We start from the raw sequence: 23705 nt of genomic DNA, 5'->3' as shown, positions 1-23705 counted from the left end.
AAAACCATGATTTTGCACAAATACCATGATTTTGCAAAAATACTATGAATTGGCAGAAATACTATGATTTAGCAGAAGTACTAAGATGTAGTAGAAGTACTTTGCTTTAGCAGAAATACTATGATTGAGGAGTAATACCTAAACATAGGAGAAATATTGATACACAGACACACATACACAGACAGTAAAGGGAACAGGAGCTGTGGAGAGTCTGGGCTTGGTATATGTAGGTCAGTTAAATTAGCTGCACCTGCTGTAGTCAGCCCTTACACACACAGACACAGAGAGAGGTGTGAGTTTTCGTCAGTGTATTTCTGACATTCAGGATTCCCCTCGAACAAATGGCCATAATTTCCTAACCGTAGAGGCTAGAACGGTCATTCAGACATCGTTTTATTCAGAAGAGATGGGGGAATCTTCAGGTCTTCATAATTCAGAGATAAACTATAAATTATTAAAGATATATGACTTGTAATACACTGTAACTGTGTAGAGGCGAAGCAAAAACTGCCTTGACTTGCTCTCAAACAACCTTTGGTAACTCTAAATCTATATGGAGCATCAAAATCATTCTTTCACCGTAAGAAACAGCAGGCTTTGGTGAACAGTCATGGAAATTTTCAGGGCTCTGTGGAAATCCATCAAAAAGATATCATGAGAGAAAAAAGTGGCTCATTTCCAGAATTTGAAATCTCATGAAATCTGAGCGAGGGACAAATTTCCTACCCTCAAACAAGTCTAACTCATCTCCTAACGGTAATAGGTGAGAAAATAATTCTTGAATTGTGAGCATCAGAAGTGTCTGACGATATATTGGGACAAGCCTTATGTCTTAACTTTGCTTCGTTAAGGAGATATGACAATTTGAAAATGCCTCTCATTACAGGAATCCAGCGGTGATTTTGAACAAACTCTCCATTGACTTTATATGGAGAGTTTTCTGACTTTGTGTTACTCTGAGGAGATTTGCAAAATATCTATGTGTCCCACAACAATGATAGGGACATTTTCTGAAAGCCAGCAAAAATACCTACGTTTTGATGTATAATTTGTGGGGCTTGAGTGGAAATTGAGCGAGTAGCAAGAAGTTGTTCGGACATGAAGAGAAAATTCAAACAGTTTCACTGTCCCCTCTGAGTTAATTGCATAGCAACCATAGCAACGCATGTATTTTCTGAAAAATCACAATTTTGCAACTGAAGACTTAAAGAGAGATAAGATGAAAACGGTAGAAGATCTGAAAAAGCTGAATCACACAGGAATAGCCCAATAATTTGAGAACGTTTTAAAGTTTGAATGGAGTTTCTAGGTGAAAGTATGAGGCAGTAGTTAAGTTTCAAAGACAAGAAAGTTTTAGCAAAATTGTGGAAGTTTCCCATTCATTTCAATGGGACAAATTAAAGGAAAAAAGTGTAATATTTTAAAAAGTATAATAGTAATAAACACCAAAAGTCATAGCCGGCATTAGCAGAAAGAGCAGAACAGTTTAGAGTTTGAACGGTGAAAATAGCACAAAAATTGTGGAAGTAGTTCTGCGGCGAAAAGTGTACGGAAACACCCGGAATAATAAAGAACTAGAAAAATTTGCATTTCCTGCGAAAATGCTGTGTGGATGCCTTAACGCTGAAGATATCTGCTGAAAAAAGCTGAAAAAGTTGAAACAAAAAAAAAAAAAAAAAAAAATGCCTTGAGCAGGATTAGAACCTGGCCCTCCTGGTCAAAGGGCAGCTATTTAGCTCACTGAGCCAAACACTTTCTCACAAAGAAATGGTGGAGAGATTGACAATTGTGCTAGCAGAATTTGGGCAAAAAAAAGGTGGTGAAAATTCTGCTGAAAAGAATTCAATCAGCAGAATTTCTGCTGAAAAGAGTTTTTTTCTGAAAACAGCAGAAAAAACTGAAAATTTTGCTGAAAAGAGCTGAATGAGCAGAAATCTGCTGAAAAGAGGTTTTTGCTGAAAAAGAGCTGAAAAAGTTTGGATTTGTGCTGAAAAGGGGTTAAAAAAACTGAAAATTTTGCTGAAAAGGGGTGAAAAAGATGAAATTTGTGTTGAAAAGAGTTTAAAAAAAGTTTAACTGTTAAGTGAAAGAAATGTTGCCATAAGCTGGATTTGAACCCAGGCCTCCCAGTCTGAGAACGGATGCTTATCTCACTGAGCTAAAACACAGCTCAGCCCATCATGCAAAATCAGTGACCACATTGATAATGTGTTCCATTCATTTCAATGGTCAAAAGTCATAACACACATCAGCAGAAATAGCAGAATTTTTTAAAGTTTAAACATAGTATTTCTGCTAAAACTTAGTATTTATACTAAATAATATTTTTTTTCCTGCCAAATCATAGCATTCGTGCTGGAACACAGAAAGTTCTGCCAAATCATACAATTTGTACTAAAACATTATTTATGATTTAGCAGAAACGCTGGGACTTGGTAGAAATACTATGATTTACATGAAATACTTTGACTTAGCAGAAGTACTACAATCTAGGAAAAAAGTACTACAGCATAGCAGAAATTCTATCATTGAGCAGAATTACTAGGATTTAGAAGAAATACTAAGATTTGGCACAAACACTGATGTGGCTCAAGAACCTTTATTGTGCAGTTATACTATGATTTGGAAGAAATACTATACTTTGGCACAAATACTATGATTTGGAAGAAATACTATGTTTTAGCACAAATACTATGATTTGGCTCAAATACTATAACTATCCTCGGTCAGAAGGAGAGGCTGACATCCAGGGATTAGATTACCACAGGTGGAGTTTATTGCGGTCAGATGGATGGTACAGGGAGGTATGGCATACAGTAGGAGGATGTGGAGAGGTGATATGGTGTGGTTTCTATGATTAAGAACAGGGTATGCATTACAACATGCATACAGATTAAAGATTAAGAAAACTGGCAACAAATTCCTCCACTACAAATCAGTCTGATGCCACTTTTTACAGTGTTCCCGTTTACTAAGGCACTACCCAAAAGGCGCCACAAGAGGGCACTCCAACACAAGAGATGACCTATTTACACTGATGCACTTAGTAAACAGCCCCTACTTAGCCACTACATAACACAGTGATATTACAGTATGACTGAGTAGTAATACTATAACATAACAGATTTCCTAAAAAAACTATGAAATTGCAGTAATTCTATGACTTGGCAGAGATACTACGTTTTAGCACAAATACTATAACAACGCAGAAATACTATGACTTAGTAGTAATACTATAACATAACAGTTCAATGTTCTTGCACAAATGCCACAATATGGCAGAAATACTATGTTTTAGCACAAATACTGTGATTTGGTATAAATACTACGATTTGGCACAAATACTATATTCCGCAGATACACTATAACATAACAGATATTCTATGACTTAGTAGTAATACTATAACATAACAGAATTATTAATTGGGCACAAATACCACGATTTGGCAAAAATACTATGATTGGGTACAAATACTATGATTTGGCAATAATACTGCATTTTAACACAACTACTGAGATTTGATTGAAATACTATGATTTAGAAGAAATACTATTACTCCATACAAATACGATGCTTTGGGACAAATACTATGTTTTGGTTCCAATACTATGATGTGCAACAAATACTATGATTTGGCACAAGTACTATGATTTAGTACAAAATACTATAATTTGGCAGAAATACTATGCCTTAGTAGTAATACTATAACATAAGAGATATACTATGGTTTTGCAGACATACTATGTTTTTGCACAAATACCATGATTTGGCACAAATGCTATGATTTAGCAGAAATACTATGATTGGGTACAAATACAATGATTTGGCAATAATACTGCGTTTCAACAACAACTACTGAGATTTGATTGAAATACTATGATTTAGAAGAAATACTATGACTCCATACAAATACGATGCTTTGGCACAAATACTATGATTTGGCACAAGTACTATGATTTAGTACAAATACTATGATGGGGCAGAAGTACTATGTTTCAGTACAAATACTATGATTTGGCAGGAATACTGTGATTTGGCAGAAATACTCTGATTTAGCAGAAGTACTATCTTTTGGTAGAAATTCCTGCTAAAAGGTAGTATTTCTGCGTTTTAGCAGAAATACTGTAATTTGGCTTAAATATTATGATTTGGCATAAATACTATGCCTTAGTAGTAATACTATAACATAAGAGATATACTGTGGTTTTGCAGACATACTATGTTTTTGCACAAATACCATGATTTGGCACAAATGCTATGATTTAGCAGAAATACTATGATTGGATACAAATACTATGATTTGGCAATAATACTGCGTTTTAACAACAACTACTGAGATTTGATTGAAATACTATGATTTAGAAGAAATACTATGACTCCATACAAATACGATGCTTTGGCACAAATACTATGATTTGGCACAAGTACTATCATTCAGTACAAATACTATGATTGGGCAGAAGTACTATGTTTCAGTACAAATACTATGATTTGGCAGGAATACTCTGATTTGGCAGAAATACTCTGATTTAGCAGAAGTACTATCTTTTGGTAGAAATTCCTGCTAAAAGGTACTATTTCTGCTTTTAAGCAGAAATAATGTAATTTGGCATAAATACTATAATTTTGGATAAATACTATGATTTGGCACATATAATATATTCAGCACATATATTATAAAATAACAGAAATATTATGATTTGGCCCCAAAACCATGATTTTGCACAAATACCATGATTTTGCAAAAATACTATGATTTTTCAAAAATGCTATGATTTAGCAGAAGTACTAAGATGTAGCAGAAGTACTTTGTTTTAGCAGAAATACTATGATTGAGGAGTAATACCTAAACATAGGAGAAATATTGATACACAGACACACATACACAGAGAGTAAAGGGAACAGGAGCTGTTGAGAGTCTGGGCTTGGTATATGTAGGTCAGTTAAATTAGCTGCACCTGCTGTAGTCAGCCCTTACACACACAGACACAGAGAGAGGTGTGAGCTTTCTTCAGTGTATTTCTGACATTCAGGATTCCCCTCGAACAAATGGCCATAATTTCCTAACCGTAGAGGCTAGAACGGTCATTCAGGCATCGTTTTATTCAGAAGAGAAGGGGGAATCTTCAGGTCTTCATAATTCAGAGATAAAATATAAATTATTAAAGATATATGACTTGTAATACACTGTAACTGAGTAGAGGCGAAGCAAAAACTGCCTTGACTTGCTCTCAAACAACCTTTGGTAACTCTAAATCTATATGGAGCATCAAAATCATTCTTTCACCGTAAGAAACAGCAGGCTTTGGTGAACAGTCATGGAAATTTTCAGGGCTCTGTGGAAATCCATCAAAAAGATATGACGAGAGAAAAAAGTGGTTCATTTCCAGAGATTGAAATCTGATGAAATCTGAGCGAGGGACAAATTTCCTACCCTCAAACAAGTCCAACTCATTTCAGAACGGTAATAGGTGAGAAAGAAATTCTTGAATTGTGAGCGTCAGGAGTGTCTGAAGATATACGGGGACAAGCATCATGTCTTAACTTTGCTTCGTTAAGGAGATATGACAATTTGAAAATGCCTCTCATCAGAGAAATCCAGCGGTGATTTTGAACAAACTCTCCATTGAGTTTATATGGAGAGTTTTCTGACTTTGCAAATCTCCTCAGAGTAACACAAAGTATCTATAAGTCCCACAACAATGATAGTGACATTTTCTGAAAGCCAGCAAAAATACCTACGTCTTGATGTATAATTTGTGGGGCTTGAGTGGAAATTGAGCGAGTAGCAAGAAGTTGTTTGGACATGAAGAGAAAATTCAAACAGTTTCACTGTCCCCTCTGAGTTAATTGCATAGCAACCATAGCAACGCATGTATTTTCTGAAAAATCACAATTTTGCAACTGAAGACTTAAAGAGAGATAAGATGAAAACGGTAGAAGATCTGAAAAAGCTGAATCACACAGGAATAGCCAAATCATTTGAGAACGTTTTAAAGTTTGAATGGAGTTTCTAGGTGAAAGTATGAGGAAGTAGTTAAGTTTCAAAGACAAGAAAGTTTTAGCAGAATTGTGGAAGTTTCCCATTCATTTCAATGGGACAAATTAAAGGAAAAAAGTGTAATATTTTAAAAAGTATAATAGTAATAAACACCAAAAGTCATAGCCGGCATTAGCAGAAAGAGCAGAACAGTTTAGAGTTTGAACGGTGAAAATAGCACAAAAATTGTGGAAGTAGATCCACGGCGAAAAGTGTACGGAAACACCCGGAATAATAAAGAACTAGAAAAATTTGCATTTCCTGCGAAAATGCAGTGTGGATGCCTTAACGGCTGAAGATATCTGCTGAAAAAAGCTGAAAAAGTTTAAACCAAAAAAAAAAAAAAAAAAAAAAGATGCCCTGAGCAGGATTCGAACCTGGCCCTCCTGATCAAAGGGCAGCTATTTAGCTCACTGAGCCAAACACTTTCTCACAAAGAAAAGGTGGAGAGATTGACAATTATGCTAGCAGAATTTGGGCAAAAAAAAAAGGGGTGAAAATTCTGCTGAAAAGAGTTCCATCAGCAGAATTTCTGCTGAAAAGAGGTGAATGAGCAGAATTCTGCTGAAAAGAGTTTTTTTCTGAAAACAGCAGAAAAAACTGAAAATTTTGCTGAAAAGAGTTGAATGAGCAGAATTCTGCTGAAAAGAGGTTTTTGCTGAAAAAGAGCTGATAAAGTTTGGATTTGTGCTGAAAAGGGGTTAAAAAAACTGAAAATTTTGCTGAAAAGGGGTGAATAAAATGAAATTTGTGTTGAAAAGAGTTTAAAAAAAGTTTAACTGTTAAGTGAAAGAAATGTTGCCATAAGCTGGATTTGAACCCAGGCCTCCCAGTCTGAGAACGGATGCTTATCTCACTGAGGTAAAGCACAGCTCAGCCCATCATGCAAAATCAGTGACCACATTGATAATGTGTTCCATTCATTTCAATGGTCAAAAGTCATAACACACATCAGCAGAAATAGCAGAATTTTTTAAAGTTTAAACATAGCATTTCTGCTAAAACTTAGTATTTATACTAAATAATATTTTTTTCCTGCCAAATCATAGCATTTGTGCTGGAACACAGAAAGTTCCACCAAATCATACAATTTGTACTAAAACATTATTTATGATTTAGCAGAAACATTGGGACTTGGTAGAAATACTATGATTTACATGAAATACTTTGACTTAGCAGAAGTACTACAATATAGGAAAAAAGTACTAAAGCATAGCAGAAATTCTATCATTGAGCAGAATTACTAGGATTTAGAAGAAATACTAAGATTTGGCACAAACACTGATGTGGCTCAAGAACCTTTATTGTGCAGTTATACTATGATTTGGAAGAAATACTATACTTTGGCACAAATACTATGATTTGGAAGAAATACTATGTTTTAGCACAAATACTATGATTTGGCTCAAATACTATAACTATCCTCGGTCAGAAGGAGAGGCTGACATCCAGGGATTAGATTACCACAGGTGGAGTTTATTGCGGTCAGATGGATGGTACAGGGAGGTATGGCATACAGTAGGAGGATGTGGAGAGGTGATATGGTGTGGTTTCTATGATTAAGAACAGGGTATGCATTACAACATGCATACAGATTAAAGATTAAGAAAACTGGTAACAAATTCCTCCACTACAAATCAGTCTGATGCCACTTTTTACAGGGTTCCCGTTTACTAAGGCACTACCCAAAAGGCGCCACAAGAGGGCACTCCAACACAAGAGATGACCTATTTACACTGATGCACTTAGTAAACAGCCCCTACTTAGCCACTACATAATACAGTGATATTACAGTATACAAATTCACACGAATACTATGATTTGGCAGAAATACTATGACTGAGTAGTAATACTATAACATAACAGATTTCCTAAAAAAAACTATTAAATTGCAGTAATTCTATGACTTGGCAGAGATACTACGTTTTAGCACAAATACTATAACAACGCAGAAATACTATGACTTAGTAGTAATACTATAACATAACAGTTCAATGTTCTTGCACAAATACCACAATATGGCAGAAATACTATGTTTTAGCACAAATACTGTGATTTGGTATAAATACTATGATTTGGCACACATACTATATTCCGCAGATACACTATAACATAACAGATATGCTACAACTTAGTAGTAATACTATAACATAACAGAATTATTATTTGGGCACAAATACCACGATTTGGCAAAAATACTATGATTGGGTACAAATACTATGATTTGGCAATAATACTGCATTTTAACACAACTACTGAGATTTGATTGAAATACTATGATTTAGAAGAAATACTATTACTCCATACAAATACGATGCTTTGGGACAAATACTATGTTTTGGTTCCAATACTATGATGTTCAACAAATACTATGATTTGGCACAAGTACTATGATTTAGTACAAATACTATGATTTGGCAGAAATACTATGCCTTAGTAGTAATACTATGACATAAAAGATATACTATGGTTTTGCAGACATACTATGATTTTGCACAAATACTGAGATTTGGCACAAATGCTATGATTTAGCAGAAATACTATGATTGGGTACAAATACTATGATTTGGCAATAATACTGCGTTTTAACAACAACTACTGAGATTTGATTGAAATACTATGATTTAGAAGAAATACTATGACTCCATACAAATACGATGCTTTGGCACAAATACTGTGATTTGGCAGAAATACTATGACTTAGTAGTAATACTATAACATAACAGATTTCCTAAAAAAAACTATGAAATTGCAGTAATTCTATGACTTGGCAGAGATACTACGTTTTAGTACAAATACTATAACAATGCAGAAATACTATGACTTAGTAGTAATACTATAACATAACAGTTCAATGTTCTTGCACAAATACCACAATATGGCAGAAATACTATGTTTTACCACAAATACTGTGATTTGGTATAAATACTGCGATTTGGCACACATACTATGCCTTAGTAGTAATACTATAACATAAGAGATATACTATGGTTTTGCAGACATACTATGTTTTTGCACAAATACCATGATTTGGCACAAATGCTATGATTTAGCAGAAATACTATGATTGGGTATAAATACTATGATTGGGCAGAAGTACCATGTTTCAGTACAAATACTATGATTTGGCAGGAATACTCTGGTTTAGCAGAAATACTCTGATTTAGCAGAAGTACTATCTTTTGGTAGAAATTCCTGCTAAAAGGTACTATTTCTGCGTTTTATCAGAAATACTGTAATTTGGCATAAATACTATAATTTGGGATAAATACTATGATTTGGCACATATAATATATTCAGCACATATATTATAAAATAACAGAAATATTTGGCCCCAAAACCATGATTTTGCACAAATACCATGATTTTGCAAAAATACTATGAATTGGCAGAAATACTATGATTTAGCAGAAATACTATGATTTGGCAAAAGTACTTAGATGTAGTAGAAGTACTTTGCTTTAGCAGAAATACTATGATTGAGGAGTAATACCTAAACATAGGAGAAATACTGATACACAGACACACATACACAGAGAGTAAAGGGAACAGGAGCTGTGGAGAGTCTGGGCTTGGTATATGTAGGTCAGTTAAATTAGCTGCACCTGCTGTAGTCAGCCCTTACACACACAGAGACAGAGAGAGGTGTGAGTTTTCTTCAGTGTATTTCTGACATTCAGGATTCCCCTCGAACAAATGGCCATAATTCCCTAACCGTAGAGGCTAGAACGGTCATTCAGACATCGTTTTGTTCAGAAGAGATGGGGGAATCTTCAGGTCTTCATAATTCAGAGATAAAATATAAATTATTAAAGATATATGACTTGTAATACACTGTAACTGTGTAGAGGCGAAGCAAAAACTGCCTTACTTGCTCTCAAACAACCTTTGGTAACTCTAAATCTATATGGAGCATCAAAATCATTCTTTCACCGTAAGAAACAGCAGGCTTTGGTGAACAGTCATGGAAATTTTCAGGGCTCTGTGGAAATCCATCAAAAAGATATGACGAGAGAAAAAAGTGGTTCATTTCCAGAGATTGAAATCTGATGAAATCTGAGCGAGGGACAAATTTCCACCCCTCAATCAAGTCTAACTCATCTCAGAACGGTAATAGGTGAGAAAATAATTCTTTAATTGTGAGCATCAGGAGTGTCTGAAGATATATCGGGACAAGCCTCATGTCTTAACTTCGCTTCGTTAAGGAGATATGACAATTTGAAAATGCCTCTCATTAGAGAAATCCAGCGGTGATTTTGAACAAACTCTCCATTGAGTTTATATGGAGAGTTTTCTGACTTTGTGTTACTCTGAGGAGATTTGCAAAAAATCTATAAGTCCCACAACAATGATAGTGACATTTTCTGAAAGCCAGCAAAAATACCTACGTTTTGATGTATAATGTGTGGGGCTTGAGTGGAAATTGAGCGAGTAGCAAGAAGTTGTTTGGACATGAAGAGAAAATTCAAACAGTTTCACTGTCCCCTCTGAGTTAATTGCATAGCAACCATAGCAACGCATGTATTTTCTGAAAAATCACAATTTTGCAACTGAAAACTCAAAGAGGGATAAGATTAAAACGGTAGAAGATCTGAAAAAGCTGAATCATACAGGAATAGCCAAATCATTTGAGAACATTTTAAAGTTTGAATGAAGTTTCTAGGTGAAAGTATGAGGCAGTAGTTAAGTTTCAAAGACAAGAAAGTTTTAGCAGAATTGTGGAAGTTTCCCATTCATTTCAATGGGACAAATTAAAGGAAAAAAGTGTAATATTTTAAAAAGTATAATAGTAATAAACACCAAAAGTCATAGCCGGCATTAGCAGAAAGAGCAGAACAGTTTAGAGTTTGAACGGTGAAAATAGCACAAAAATTGTGGAAGTAGATCCACGGCAAAAAGTGTACGGAAACACCCGGAATAATAAAGAACTAGAAAAATTTGCATTTCCTGCGAAAATGCTGTGTGGATGCCTTAACGCTGAAGATGTCTGCTGAAAAAAGCTGAAAAAGTTGAAGAAAAAAAAAAAAAAAAAAAACATTGCCCTGAGCAGGATTCGAACCTGGCCCTTCTGGTCTAAAGGCGGCAATTCACCTCACTGCACCAAACTCATTCACACAAAGAAGAGGTGGAGAGAGTGACAATTGTGGTGAAATTAGCAGAAGCTGCTTAGAATTGTGCTGATAAGAGGTGAAAAAGCTAAACATTTGGCAGAAAAGAGGTGAATCAGAAGAATTTCTGCTGAAAAGAGGCAAAGAAGCAAAAAGATGAGCTGAAAAGAGGTGTAGAAGCACTTGCTGAAGATGGCTGTATGTGTAATGACACACTGGAGAGCAGTGACACACAAGAAAGCAGAGCGCATGCAAGCAGGGAACATGTGTAGCAACTGTCACAGGTAGGATTCAAACCTCTGCCACCGGGTCTCACGGCAGATGTCCTACCCTCTGAGCCAAATGAGTTCTGGTCACAAGCAAAGATATGATGAGAGGGACAATGTGCACTGTGGAGCAGAAGCTCAAATTAGCAGAAAAGGGGTGAAGAGGAAGAACTTTGTTGTGAAATGAGGTAAAGAAACTGAAATTTGTGCTTAAAACAAGTGAAAAAGCTGAACTCTGAAATCCTGCTAAAACAGCAGAAGAGGCTGACATTTTTCAGCTACTCATTGAGCCAAACTGGTTCTCACGTAACTGAAAAAAGGTGGAAAAGCTTACAATTCTAATGAAAACAGCAGAAGAGGCTGAGATTTGTGCTGATAAGAGGTGAAAATGCTGAACCAATCAGAGGTACTGCTTCTGTCTGCTTCATCAGGCTGTGTACTTGTATGTATTTCTGCCATAGACTGTTAACAAGAATGTGAGGTCCATATTAGAAAAGCTGCTAAAATCATAAAACTTTGCAGAATTGTAATAAATTATCAATATGAATTACCGGTCTGTGATAGTGTATAAATTTGTACTCAAAAACTAGGTGGGATAGAAGCATAATTCTTGCACTGGGTGAATCAGCGGACTTTGGTGTACTTTGACTACGATTTACATAGCTCTTTGTATCTCCGTCGCGGAGACATGACGAGAGAAGAAATGGCTTAATTTTCGGAGTTTGAAAAATGAGAGGAGGACAGATTTCCACCCCTCAAACATGTTTTTGCAGAAACACTGTAATTTCGCTTAAATAGTATGAAATAGCAGTAATACTATGATTTGGCAGAAATACTACTTTTTAGCACAAATACTATTGTACAGAATGGTGTACGTCAGTTTAATGCTGGGTGGTGCTGCAATAGTAACTATCCTCGGTCAGAAGGAGAGGCTGACATCCAGGGATTAGATTACCACAGGTGGAGTTTATTGGCGGTCAGATGGATGGTACAGGGAGGCATGGCATACAGTAGGAGGATGTGGAGAGGTGATATGGTGTGGTTTCTATGATTAAGAACACTGGCAACAAATTCCTCCACTACAAATCAGTCTGATACCACTTCTTACAGGGTTCACGTTTACTAAGGCACTACCCAAAAGGCGCCACAAGAGGGCACTCCAACACAAGAGATGACCTATTTACACTGTAAACACCCCCTACTTAGCCACTACATACTACAGTGATATTACAGTATACAAATTCACACAAATACTATGATTTGGCAGAAATACTATGACTTAGTAGTAATACTATAACATAACAGTTCAATGTTCTTGCACAAATACCACAATATGGCAGAAATACTATGTTTTAGCATAAATACTGTGATTTGGTATAAATACTACGATTTGGCACACATACTATATTCCGCAGATACACTATAACATAACAGATATTCTACGACTTAGTAGTAATACTATAACATAACAGAATTATTAATTGGGCACAAATACCACAATTTGGCAAAAATACTATGATTGGGTACAAATACTATGATTTGGCAATAATACTGCATTTTAACACAACTACTGAAATTTGATTGAAATACTATGATTTTGAAGAAATACTATTACTCCATACAAATACGATGCTTTGGGACAAATACTATGTTTGGGTTCCAATACTATGATGTGCAACAAATACTATGATTTGGCACAAGTACTATGATTTAGTACAAATACTATGATTTGGCAGAAATACTATGCCTTAGTAGTAATACTATAACATAAGAGATATACTATGGTTTTGCAGACAAACCAAGTTTTCTGCACAAATACCATGATTTGGAACAAATGCTATGATTTAGCAGAAATACTAAGATTGGGTACAAATACTATGATTTGGCAATAATACTGCGTTTTAACAACAACTACTGAGATTTGATTGAAATACTATGACTCCATACAAATACGATGCTTTGGCACAAATACTATGATTTGGCAGAAATACTATGACTTAGTAGTAATACTATAACATAACAGATTTCCTAAAAAAAACTATGAAATTGCAGTAATTCTATGACTTGGCAGAGATACTACGTTTTAGTACAAATACTATAACAACGCAGAAATACTATGACTTAGTAGTAATACTATAACATAACAGTTCAATGTTCTTGCACAAATGCCACAATATGGCAGAAATACTATGTTTTAGCACAAATACTGTGATTTGGTATAAATACTACGATTTGGCACAAATACTATATTCCGCAGATACACTATAACATAACAGATATTCTACAACTTAGTAGTACTACTATAACATAACAGAATTATTAATTGGGCACAAATACCACAATTTGGCAAAAATACTATGATTTGGCACAAATACAATGACATGGCAAAAATACTATGATTGGGTACAAATACTATGATTTGGCAATAATACTGCATTTTAACACAACTACTGAGATTTGATTGAAATACTATGATTTTGAAGAAATACTGTTACTCCATACAAATACGATGCTTTGGGACAAATACTATGTTTTGGTTCCAATACTATGATGTGCAACAAATACTATGATTTGGCACAAGTACTATGATTTAGTACAAATACTATGATTTGGCAGAAATACTATGCCTTAGTAGTAATACTATAACATAAGGGATATACTATGGTTTTGCAGACATACTATGTTTTTGCACAAATACCATGATTTGGCACAAATGCTATGATTTAGCAGAAATACTATGAATGGGTACAAATACTATGATTTTGCAATAATACTGCGTTTTAACAACAACTACTGAGATTTGATTGAAATACTATGATTTAGAAGAAATACTATGACTCCATACAAATACGATGCTTTGGCACAAATACTATGATTTGGCACAAGTACTATCATTTAGTACAAATAATGTGATTGGGCAGAAGTACTATGTTTCAGTACAAATACTATGATTTGGCAGGAATACTCTGATTTAGCAGAAATACTATGTTTTAACATAAATACTATCTTTTGGCAGAAATTCCTGCTAAAAAGGACTATTTCTGCTTTTTAGCAGAAATACTGTAATTTGGCATAAATACTATAATTTGGTATAAATACTGTGATTTGGCACATATAATATATTGAGCACATATACTATAACATAACAGAAATATTATGATTTGGCCCCAAAACCATGATTTTGCACAAATACCATGATTTGGCAAATATACTATGATTTTTCAAAAAATACTATGATTTAGCAGAAGTACTAAGATGTAGTAGAAGTACTTTGCTTTAGCAGAAATACTATGATTGAGGAGTAATACCTAAACATAGGAGAAATATTGATACACAGACACACATACACAGACAGTAAAGGGAACAGGAGCTGTGGAGAGTCTGGGCTTGGTATATGTAGGTCAGTTAAATTAGCTGCACCTGCTGTAGTCAGCCCTTACACACGCAGACACAGAGAGAGGTGTGAGTTTTCTTCAGTGTATTTCTGACATTCAGGATTCCCCTCGAACAAATGGCCATAATTTCCTAACCGTAGAGGCTAGAACGGTCATTCAGACATTGTTTTGTTCAGAAGAGATGGGGGAATCTTCAGGTCTTCATAATTCAGAGATAAAATATAAATTATTAAAGATATATGACTTGTAATACACTGTAACTGAGTAGAGGCGAAGCAAAAACTGCCTTGACTTGCTCTCAAACAACCTTTGGTAACTCTAAATCTATATGGAGCATCAAAATCATTCTTTCACCGTAAGAAACAGCAGGCTTTGGTGAACAGTCATGGAAATTTTCAGGGCTCTGTGGAAATCCATCAAAAAGATATGATGAGAGAAAAAAGTGACTCATTTCCAGAATTTGAAATCTGATGAAATCTGAGCGAGGGACAAATTTCCTACCCTCAAACAAGTCTAACTCATCTCAGAACGGTAATAGGTGAGAAAATAATTCTTGAATTGTGAGCATCAGGAGTGTCTGAAGATATACCGGGACAAGCCTCATGTCTTAACTTCGCTTCGTTAAGGAGATATGACAATTTGAAAATGCCTCTCATTAGAGAAATCCAGCGGTGATTTTGAACAAACTCTCCATTGAGTTTATATGGAGAGTTTTCTGACTTTGTGTTACTCTGAGGAGATTTGCAAAATAACTATGAGTCCCACAACAATGATAGGGACATTTTCTGAAAGCCAGCAAAAATACCTACGTTTTGGTGTATAATCTGTGGGGCTTGAGTGGAAATTGAGTGAGTAGCAAGAAGTTGTTTGGACATGAAGAGAAAATTCAAACAGTTTCACTGTCCCCTCTGAGTTAATTGCATAGCAACCATAGCAACGCATGTATTTTCTGAAAAATCACAATTTTGCAACTGAAGACTTAAAGAGAGATAAGATGAAAACAGTAGAAGATCTGAAAAAGCTGAATCATACAGGAATAGCCCAATCATTTGAGAACGTTTTAAAGTTTGAATGGAGTTTCTAGGTGAAAGTATGAGGCAGTAGTTAAGTTTCAAAGACAAGAAAGTTTTAGCAGAATTGTGGAAGTTTCCCATTCATTTCAATGGGACAAATTAAAGGAAAAAAGTGTAATATTTTAAAAAGTATAATAGTAATAAACACCAAAAGTCATAGCCGGCATAAGCAGAAAGAGCAGAACAGTTTAGAGTTTGAACGGTGAAAATAGCACAAAAATTGTGGAAGTAGATCCACGGCGAAAAGTGTACGGAAACACCCGGAATAATAAAGAATAAAGAGAAACAGGAACTCAATAGTGTGGATGCCTATTAAGGCATCCACACAATAAAGAGAAACAGGAACTCAATAGTGTGGATGCCTATTAAGGCATCCACACAATAAAGAGAAACAGGAACTCAATAGTGTGGATGCCCATTGAGGGCATCCACACAATAAAGAAGAAAGAGAAACAGGATCTCAATAGTGTGGATGCCTATTAAGGCATCCACACAATTACATGTTCAAAGCAACGGAATGGTGGCCCAATATCGGAGAGAACTCCACTCTTGAGTGAGCAGTGATGCTTGAGCAGTCCGTTTTATTTTGCAGATTCAAGCTGCTCTTCAAAATATTCGCCACCAGATGTCACCGGAGAGGACTGTGTTGAAAAGCTTCGAGTAATGAACCGTTTTTCAATACAAGCTTCAGTGCTTCGGAAAGCTTCATTTGGCCATCACTACTAAAACCTAAACTGGGAAAAGCTAGGCTGTACAAAACTATGACAAGGAAAACATGATTCTGAGCAGGTGTATGAGAGTAACTATGACAAGAAAAACTGTGAATATAAAACATGAACATAACCTGACCAGAATCATAAGGTACCTGAGATCCACCATGACATAGGGAATGGAAAACAGACACACCAACAGAGAGAGACAGAGGACTTAAATACACAGGAGGGAAAAGAGGGAAGTGGAAACACCTGGGGAGACACAGCTGACACCAATGATTATGACCCAACAGGGAAAAGTAAAACTAAGCACACTGAACATAGAAACAAGACTTTCAAAATAAAACGGGAAGCATGGAGAGACATGAATTGGGACACGCAAACTTGACACAAGAGACAGAGGGAGCGAGAGAGGGAGAGGGACACAGAGGAGAGAGACACAAGGGGAAGCTACATAGACGAGGAAGAATAGAAAAAACATAAACCAGACTAAAACTCAACCAAGACAAACCAGTAATAATACTAGAACTCTACCTCAACTTAAGAATAGCACATGAATATTAACATAAGAAGTCAACAGTATAAAATAACACAAAACGCTGGGTCACAGATCCAGCACCTGACAAATCCAGTGTGAAAGAAAGCCTACATTTTGGAGTTTTAACTACACTTCAATAGGTTTTACAACTTTTGCTCTTGGTAAAGATTTCTCAAATGGCCTTTTATAGATAGTAATTAAGGATCAGATGAACAATTCAATGCCAGAAAAGTTTCTGTTTTTTCAGTATCTACTATAGGATTTTAATGTTTTTACTATGGGTCAGACAGTACGAAAAAAAATAGGGCATTTTCTGTGAATTAACAAAAGCATTTTGTTTTATAATTAGAGGATATTCTGGGGAATGAGCTTCCAGAACTTTTCCCTGTAATTTTACACATTGATTTCTTAGAGAGACCAAAAAACAATCCATTCACATCCTCCTCATCCTATGGGGCAGGTGCAGAGCCCAAAAAATGGGACAAAGGTAAAACAGAGTGCAGAACTCTAGAGTCCTAATTTATTGCATGGAACAGCTTTTCGAGCCCAGCTGCTCTTCATCAGACATGAAACACCAACCATAGCATTGTTTGTCCTATATAAGAACTGATTTTTGATTGGATGTAATTGGTCATGTGACCATTCACAGGTGATTTACGAGGGTGCTGTTTGGTGTTTCATTGTCTGATGAAGAACAGGTGCGCTCAGTAAATAAGGAATCTGGAGTTCTGCAGCGTGTGCATTCTTTTTCTCACGCTGGCAGATTTCTTTAATTTACTGCAGTAGAATTTTTTTATTATCATGTAGAAAAACTGAGGCATACTTGTGTATTTTTTAATCATCATTATGTCTGGTTGTACAGCATATGTTGCAACAGTTTTATGGTAGTTGTTGACCCACCAAGATTATAAAAGAGATGTGTGGGCTGTCTGAACAGCCTGAATGTCCACTTGACATAAAGGACACTTGTCCATGAGACACTTACGTTGCTCAGATGGGTTCAGAATATCCCAGTTATCTGAGCTGCTGCATGTGGTGGATAAAGTTAAAAATGTATGTAGACAGGGTCCAGAAGAGGACTCGTGGCGTCAGGGTGGCATGCGCCATTCTGGGAGCAGGAATTCTGGGATACCGCTGTTGACTCACTAAGTGATATAGAGAGATGCTTGCACAGCTGGAGTCCAAAGGAGTCAGACGTCGCATGACACACCAAATGTGTTGGCACAGAAATATAAAGTATCAGGGCGTGTGTGAGAAATTTCAGATTAAAGTTTAAATTGTTCATGTTTGGTGGACGTTTACCTTCAGCTGAGTGTGTCAGCTAAGTATTTTATCGCACACATCTGCAGGTAACAGCAGGTACAGCAAATTGACATCCTTACGATACAAGCCTCTAGTTAACGGTGAAAGTCCAGGCTACTAATAAAAGGGATAAAATTCTGCTTTTCATGCACAACCCTACAAATATCAACCCTTTTATATTATGAGATCATCCCTTCTATGACAATAAACACCACGGGTGGTGTGCTACTTAATCTCTGCTATTAGTGGAAGGGGCTAAGGAAATCCCATGAGCAATGTAGCAGACAGAAAACCTATGACATCATATTATGTCTTGGCTCTCACTAATATTTCCCTCATGCTCTAAAAATGACACCCCCCGGACAACATTTAGATCTGTGTGTAAACTGCTGCTGGGGTTTTAAATCTCTTATTAAATAAGCTGCTACTCAATTCAAAGTGTAAGATTAGATATTTTATTAGGCCTTTTTGCATGATAACATATATAATATGTGTTGTAAGCCTGATTGTTTTAAGCCTGACTGTGTTAGCATTGCAGGAGAGGGATGACTTGGATGTACCCTGCATTTTAAACTATGACAGTTTATTCAATTTATTTTGACCAGATCCAAATGACCTGGTTATTGGAGTCCAAACCTCATATACAGTGGGCTATCTGCTATCTGATTGATTTTGTGATTAGACTGTGATGTCCTTTTCTTCTTCAGCACAACAGCAGAGAGCCTGACCAATCACAATGAGGCAGAGCTACAGAGACGGTGTCAAGAGAGACAGCAGGAAATTGACCACATGCAGCAGGTGCTTGAGGCAAAGATTCAGCTCCTGCAGGAGGTTGGTCTGCTGCTGTAATACTGACACTTGGGGATACTCTGTGATAGTGGCCAATCTTCCCAAATCTTAACTGCTTTGGTGCATGTTTCTTTCAGGAGGCCCAGCTGGCTCGCAGCGAGGCCGAACGAATGGCCTCGCTGGCTGGATCACAATCCCATGCTTCCCTCCTCTCCTTAGATGCCGCGATGGAGGAAATCCCAGAGGATGAAAGGCCTCCAAATATCCTGTCACCATCTAACAACAAAGACAGGTAAGAAACTACTCAGTTCTGGAGAACATGAGAAGAAATCCATCCTTCTATGTCACTGACTGGTTCTCTTTCTGCTTTCAGGTTAATAGAGGAGCTAACTAAAGAGCTTCGCACTAAGGAGGTCCACATCACTGAGCTGTGTGGAGAGAAGACAACACTCACACTCAGGGTGGAAGAGCTGGAGGGACAAGTTCATGAGCTATCTAATTCCCTGCTGCAGAAGGACAAGGATGTTGAGGTACATATGAGTTAAATTTTACATTAAAAAAAACCCCTCTGAAGCCAGGTCTTAAATTTCTTACTGAAATTAAAGGAACACTTTGAAGACACATCTCAGATGGAGAAAAACATGCTGGATATCTATCATGACCTGGACTGGGTAATGTTTTAAGAATGAAAAGATGCCATGATGGAAAAAATGATAGAAATGAAAGTTATCAACCTGCAGAGGTCTGATTTCAAAGACACAGTGAAAAAGTGCAAAATTTATGTGACAGGTTCATCCTCGAAATTTTGCCAAATTTCATTAGGACAACTCAAAGTGGTACTCAGTCGTTTGTTTGACCCCCAAGTGGTTGTATGCATGCCTGACAACATCAGGACATGCTCTTAATGAGATGACAGGTGGTGTCTGTGGGGCATCTCGACCCAGATCTGCACAAAGGCATCACTGAGCTCCTGGGCAGTCTGAAGTGCAACCTGGCAGCATCATACAGACCAAAGCATAATGTCCCAGAGGTGGTCTACTGGATTTAGATCACGTGAGTGTGGGGGCCAGTCAAGCGTATCAATTCCTTCATCTTCCAGGAACTGCCTGCATACCCTCACTACATGAGGCAGGGCATTGTCATGCACCGGTAGGAACCCAAGACCCACTGCACCAGCGTAGGGCCTGACAATGGGTACAAGGATTTCATCAATACCTAATGGCAGTCAGGGGGCTGTTGCCTACCCTGTAGAGGCCACACCAGTGGCCTGCTAGAAGTCTTTTTCTAGCTCTGACAGTGCTCATCCCATTTCTCCTTGCACAAAGGAGCAGATACCAGTCCTGCTGATTGGTTAAAGACCTTCTACAGCCCTGTGCAGCTCTCCTAGAATAACTGTATATCTCCTGCATGCTCCTGAGACTGTGCTGAGAGACACAGCAAACCTTCCATCCTCGCGGTGTCCAGGTATCACCTTATGTTAATGACTTTAGCCAATGCAAAACTAGTGATAAACGTCAGAAAAGATGATGTCAGTGGCCTCCACCTGTAAAATCATTTGGGGGTGGGTGTCTCATTGTTGTCCCTCCAGTGCAATTATGGTTAATTCCTTTAAGACCAAAGGAATTGAAACTGCTTAACAACCCCTCGGTTACTTAAATGACCACATCAATATCCTAGAAGCTTAACTGAGTTGATGATTTATGCTGATTAAAATGTGTTCCTTTATTTTATTACATATTTTATGTATTTTTGGAGCAGTATATTATATATTATATTATAATGGACCCTGAGGTGCATGTGTGAAATGCAAAACCATGGATACTTTATATAAGCCGTCTAATGTTACTGCATTCCTCTGGACCACCATGTCTCCTCTGGCCAGACTTCTGTTCTAGAAAGACATCCTTAAAGCAGCATGTGTTCATGCCTCAGCCATATTTTACCAGCTATTCATGTAGATTGCAAGAGCTGCTGCATGCACCAAATAACACTTAAACACATGGATATGATTAAAACAGTGTCACAAATACAAAATAATATAATATAGAAATATATTAGATGCAAAATTCTCCTTTCTTTTTTCTGTGTGTATTCCTGGATTGGCTGGAGCTATTAGTTTTTTCTCTTGATAATTTTAACCTCTGTTTTCTTTTACACAGTTCTATCAGGAGGAACTTGGTCAAGAGAGGCTGCGCATCGAGCAGGAGATGCAGGTATGTGGATTTTAGTATTTAAAACGGTGCTGGATCATTAGCTTTCAGCTGTTATGTTCTATCCAAAGTGTGAGAGCGGTTTCACACAGCAGACTGAGTGAAGAATATTTTGATAGACTCTGCCTCCTTATGGACAAGTGACACATTGCATTGATATGACTAGCACAGACACACAGCTAAATTAATTGTAGGCAATAAGAAATGATCTATAGTATTTAAGAATTTTTACAGTGCGTACAGTGTGAGTGTGTTTGTGGTATAGGACCACATTTTACCCGATTTTATCACTGAAAAAGGTAAAATAGCAGCAAGACATCCTCATAACCAAGCTCAAAGAGCGAGCTCATAACAATATCATGAGTAAAAATAAGTAAAATACTCTGAAACTAAGCTGAAACTACATTTGTGTAGAAGAAAGGGACCATGAGGCAGAAAAAAGAAAACTACTTTGCTTTTTGAGGCTGTAATATATAGTGTATTGCTTAAGGATTCTAGTGGTAGCGAGAGCCATCTTACTGGGGGCTTATCTCATCACGAGAAGTGCCAGAATCTCATTACATTTACAGGCTTCAGCTGCAGTGACATCCTCAAGGGCACACTTCTCTCCTGATGCATGATGAAACTACGAATGGAGAGGGACTATTACTTGAACAGCAACTCACTGTAACCTGGACAGAATCTCTACCCTGTTGAGTAGAGATCTTGTAGGGATTAATACTTAAGAACACAGTGTGTGTTTAGCCTTACTGAACCTGTGCAGCGGTGCTTCTCTGTATTTGAATTTGTCAGCATTTGCTGCAAACATATTTGTTGTCAGGCGAGTTTTGTTTTCAGGGAGGCTGTGCAGGCGTTTTAACTTGTAAATCATTTCTGAATGAAGGATGCAAATGTACTTGTTAGGCAGGCTCTCTGTTCAGATTTCAGACGGGACACACGTATGGGTAAAAGCATGTGTGTATGAGTGAGTGTGTGCCTCGGTCAGTGTGCAGTGAAAGGGGAAAAAAAGCTGAGGCAGCAATGGCAGCTGCGCTACGGCACAGCATTTAGTTACTAGGGTAACAGTGGAATTTGCATATGATCAGCAACCCTCTGAGTGTGGCACGTGGTATATATGAAAATTGTTAGCTGGATTCAGACTGCTCATGTGTTTAAAAGCTGATATTCAAATTTTCATGAGGCTGTTTGACTTTGCAAAATCAGAAGAAGATGATTGTTTTTGAAGTATAAGTACAGTATATATGTGCAACTGTATATAATACATGCTATATATATTATATGCCTCTTCCGTATTGCTGAATTGGTTTCTAAATCAGTGGAAGAAACTGTTGTTGTGTGTTCTTACCACAGCTTTGTTTACATGTCCTCACAAACATCAGAAGAGAGCATGTAAGAATGAATTTAACTGGGTTTGTGTGTGTGTGTGCGCACGTTTCCATGAGGAGCCATCCTTCACGTACGTGTGTGCATGCAGGCGTCTCACTGGTTAGCAGTTTAGCAGTTCTGGTTTCAGCCAAAATATCGATAGGTCAGATTGACCTTTGAGTGCTCGGTGACCCCCGACACTGATATCAGGTTGTGTTGTTTCAGACAGACACCTGCCATAAGAGCTCATAATTAGCTCCCCGGACAACACAGACACTTAGCCAATAATTGTCTGCAGAGAACAGCAGGCTGGACATGAATATAATCTGAAACCTTGTAACATATTTATTTCCAGGATCTCTTTGTCAGGAATAACATGCATAAGTGTAGACCTCTGAAGCAGTTAAAAAGCGAGACGTTTCATAGTAGTTATGAGCATTCGAGTTCTCATTAAATCTGAAAGAAAAACATTTTCGGTTGCATCCTTCCCACATATGGCCCTCTGCAGCTAAACCTAATTTTAGAGAAAATGACTCAGGTTCAGCAATTAGTCTTCACAAAATCAGCAATCAAAGACTTTGAAGCACACATTAGTGAGGATTTCCAGTCTCATTCTCTGCTCTGACGCAGTACGGCTGCTTTCAGAGAGAAAAATGGTACACGGCAGGCTTCACACTGCATATATCTGCTTGGAACTCACAGTGTGACCATCTGTTTGTGCACCCTCGGGCAAACAAAAATCATAGCCGCTGCAGAGCTGAACTTACATGGTCAAATGCAGGATAAAGCTCTGGTTGTTTGGTCATTACAGTCCAACCATTGTTGAAATATCAGCACCATGGCAACAGAAAATAATTGTAATAATATTGTGCTGGTCTAACATGACACTATTTACAGACTAAAGT

General features: G+C 37.1%; 1 protein-coding gene across 1 annotated transcript in view; it reads left to right on the top strand.

Annotated features, from left to right (window-relative positions):
- LOC101464089 (myomegalin) overlaps nucleotides 1-23705 on the top strand; it is an 85936-nt gene that overhangs the window by 31761 nt on the left and 30470 nt on the right. The window contains exons 6-9 of the mRNA XM_024805933.2: nucleotides 19144-19267; nucleotides 19363-19517; nucleotides 19599-19755; nucleotides 21385-21438. Coding sequence (XP_024661701.1) covers nucleotides 19144-19267; nucleotides 19363-19517; nucleotides 19599-19755; nucleotides 21385-21438 — 490 coding nt within the window. The remainder of the gene's footprint in view (nucleotides 1-19143; nucleotides 19268-19362; nucleotides 19518-19598; nucleotides 19756-21384; nucleotides 21439-23705) is intronic.

The sequence above is a fragment of the Maylandia zebra genome, linkage group LG18 (genome assembly GCF_041146795.1).
Source record: "Maylandia zebra isolate NMK-2024a linkage group LG18, Mzebra_GT3a, whole genome shotgun sequence".
Classification (NCBI taxonomy): Eukaryota; Metazoa; Chordata; class Actinopteri; order Cichliformes; family Cichlidae; genus Maylandia; species Maylandia zebra.
Note: the sequence above shows the minus strand (reverse complement) of the source record. Positions and strands in the feature narration are given on the sequence as shown.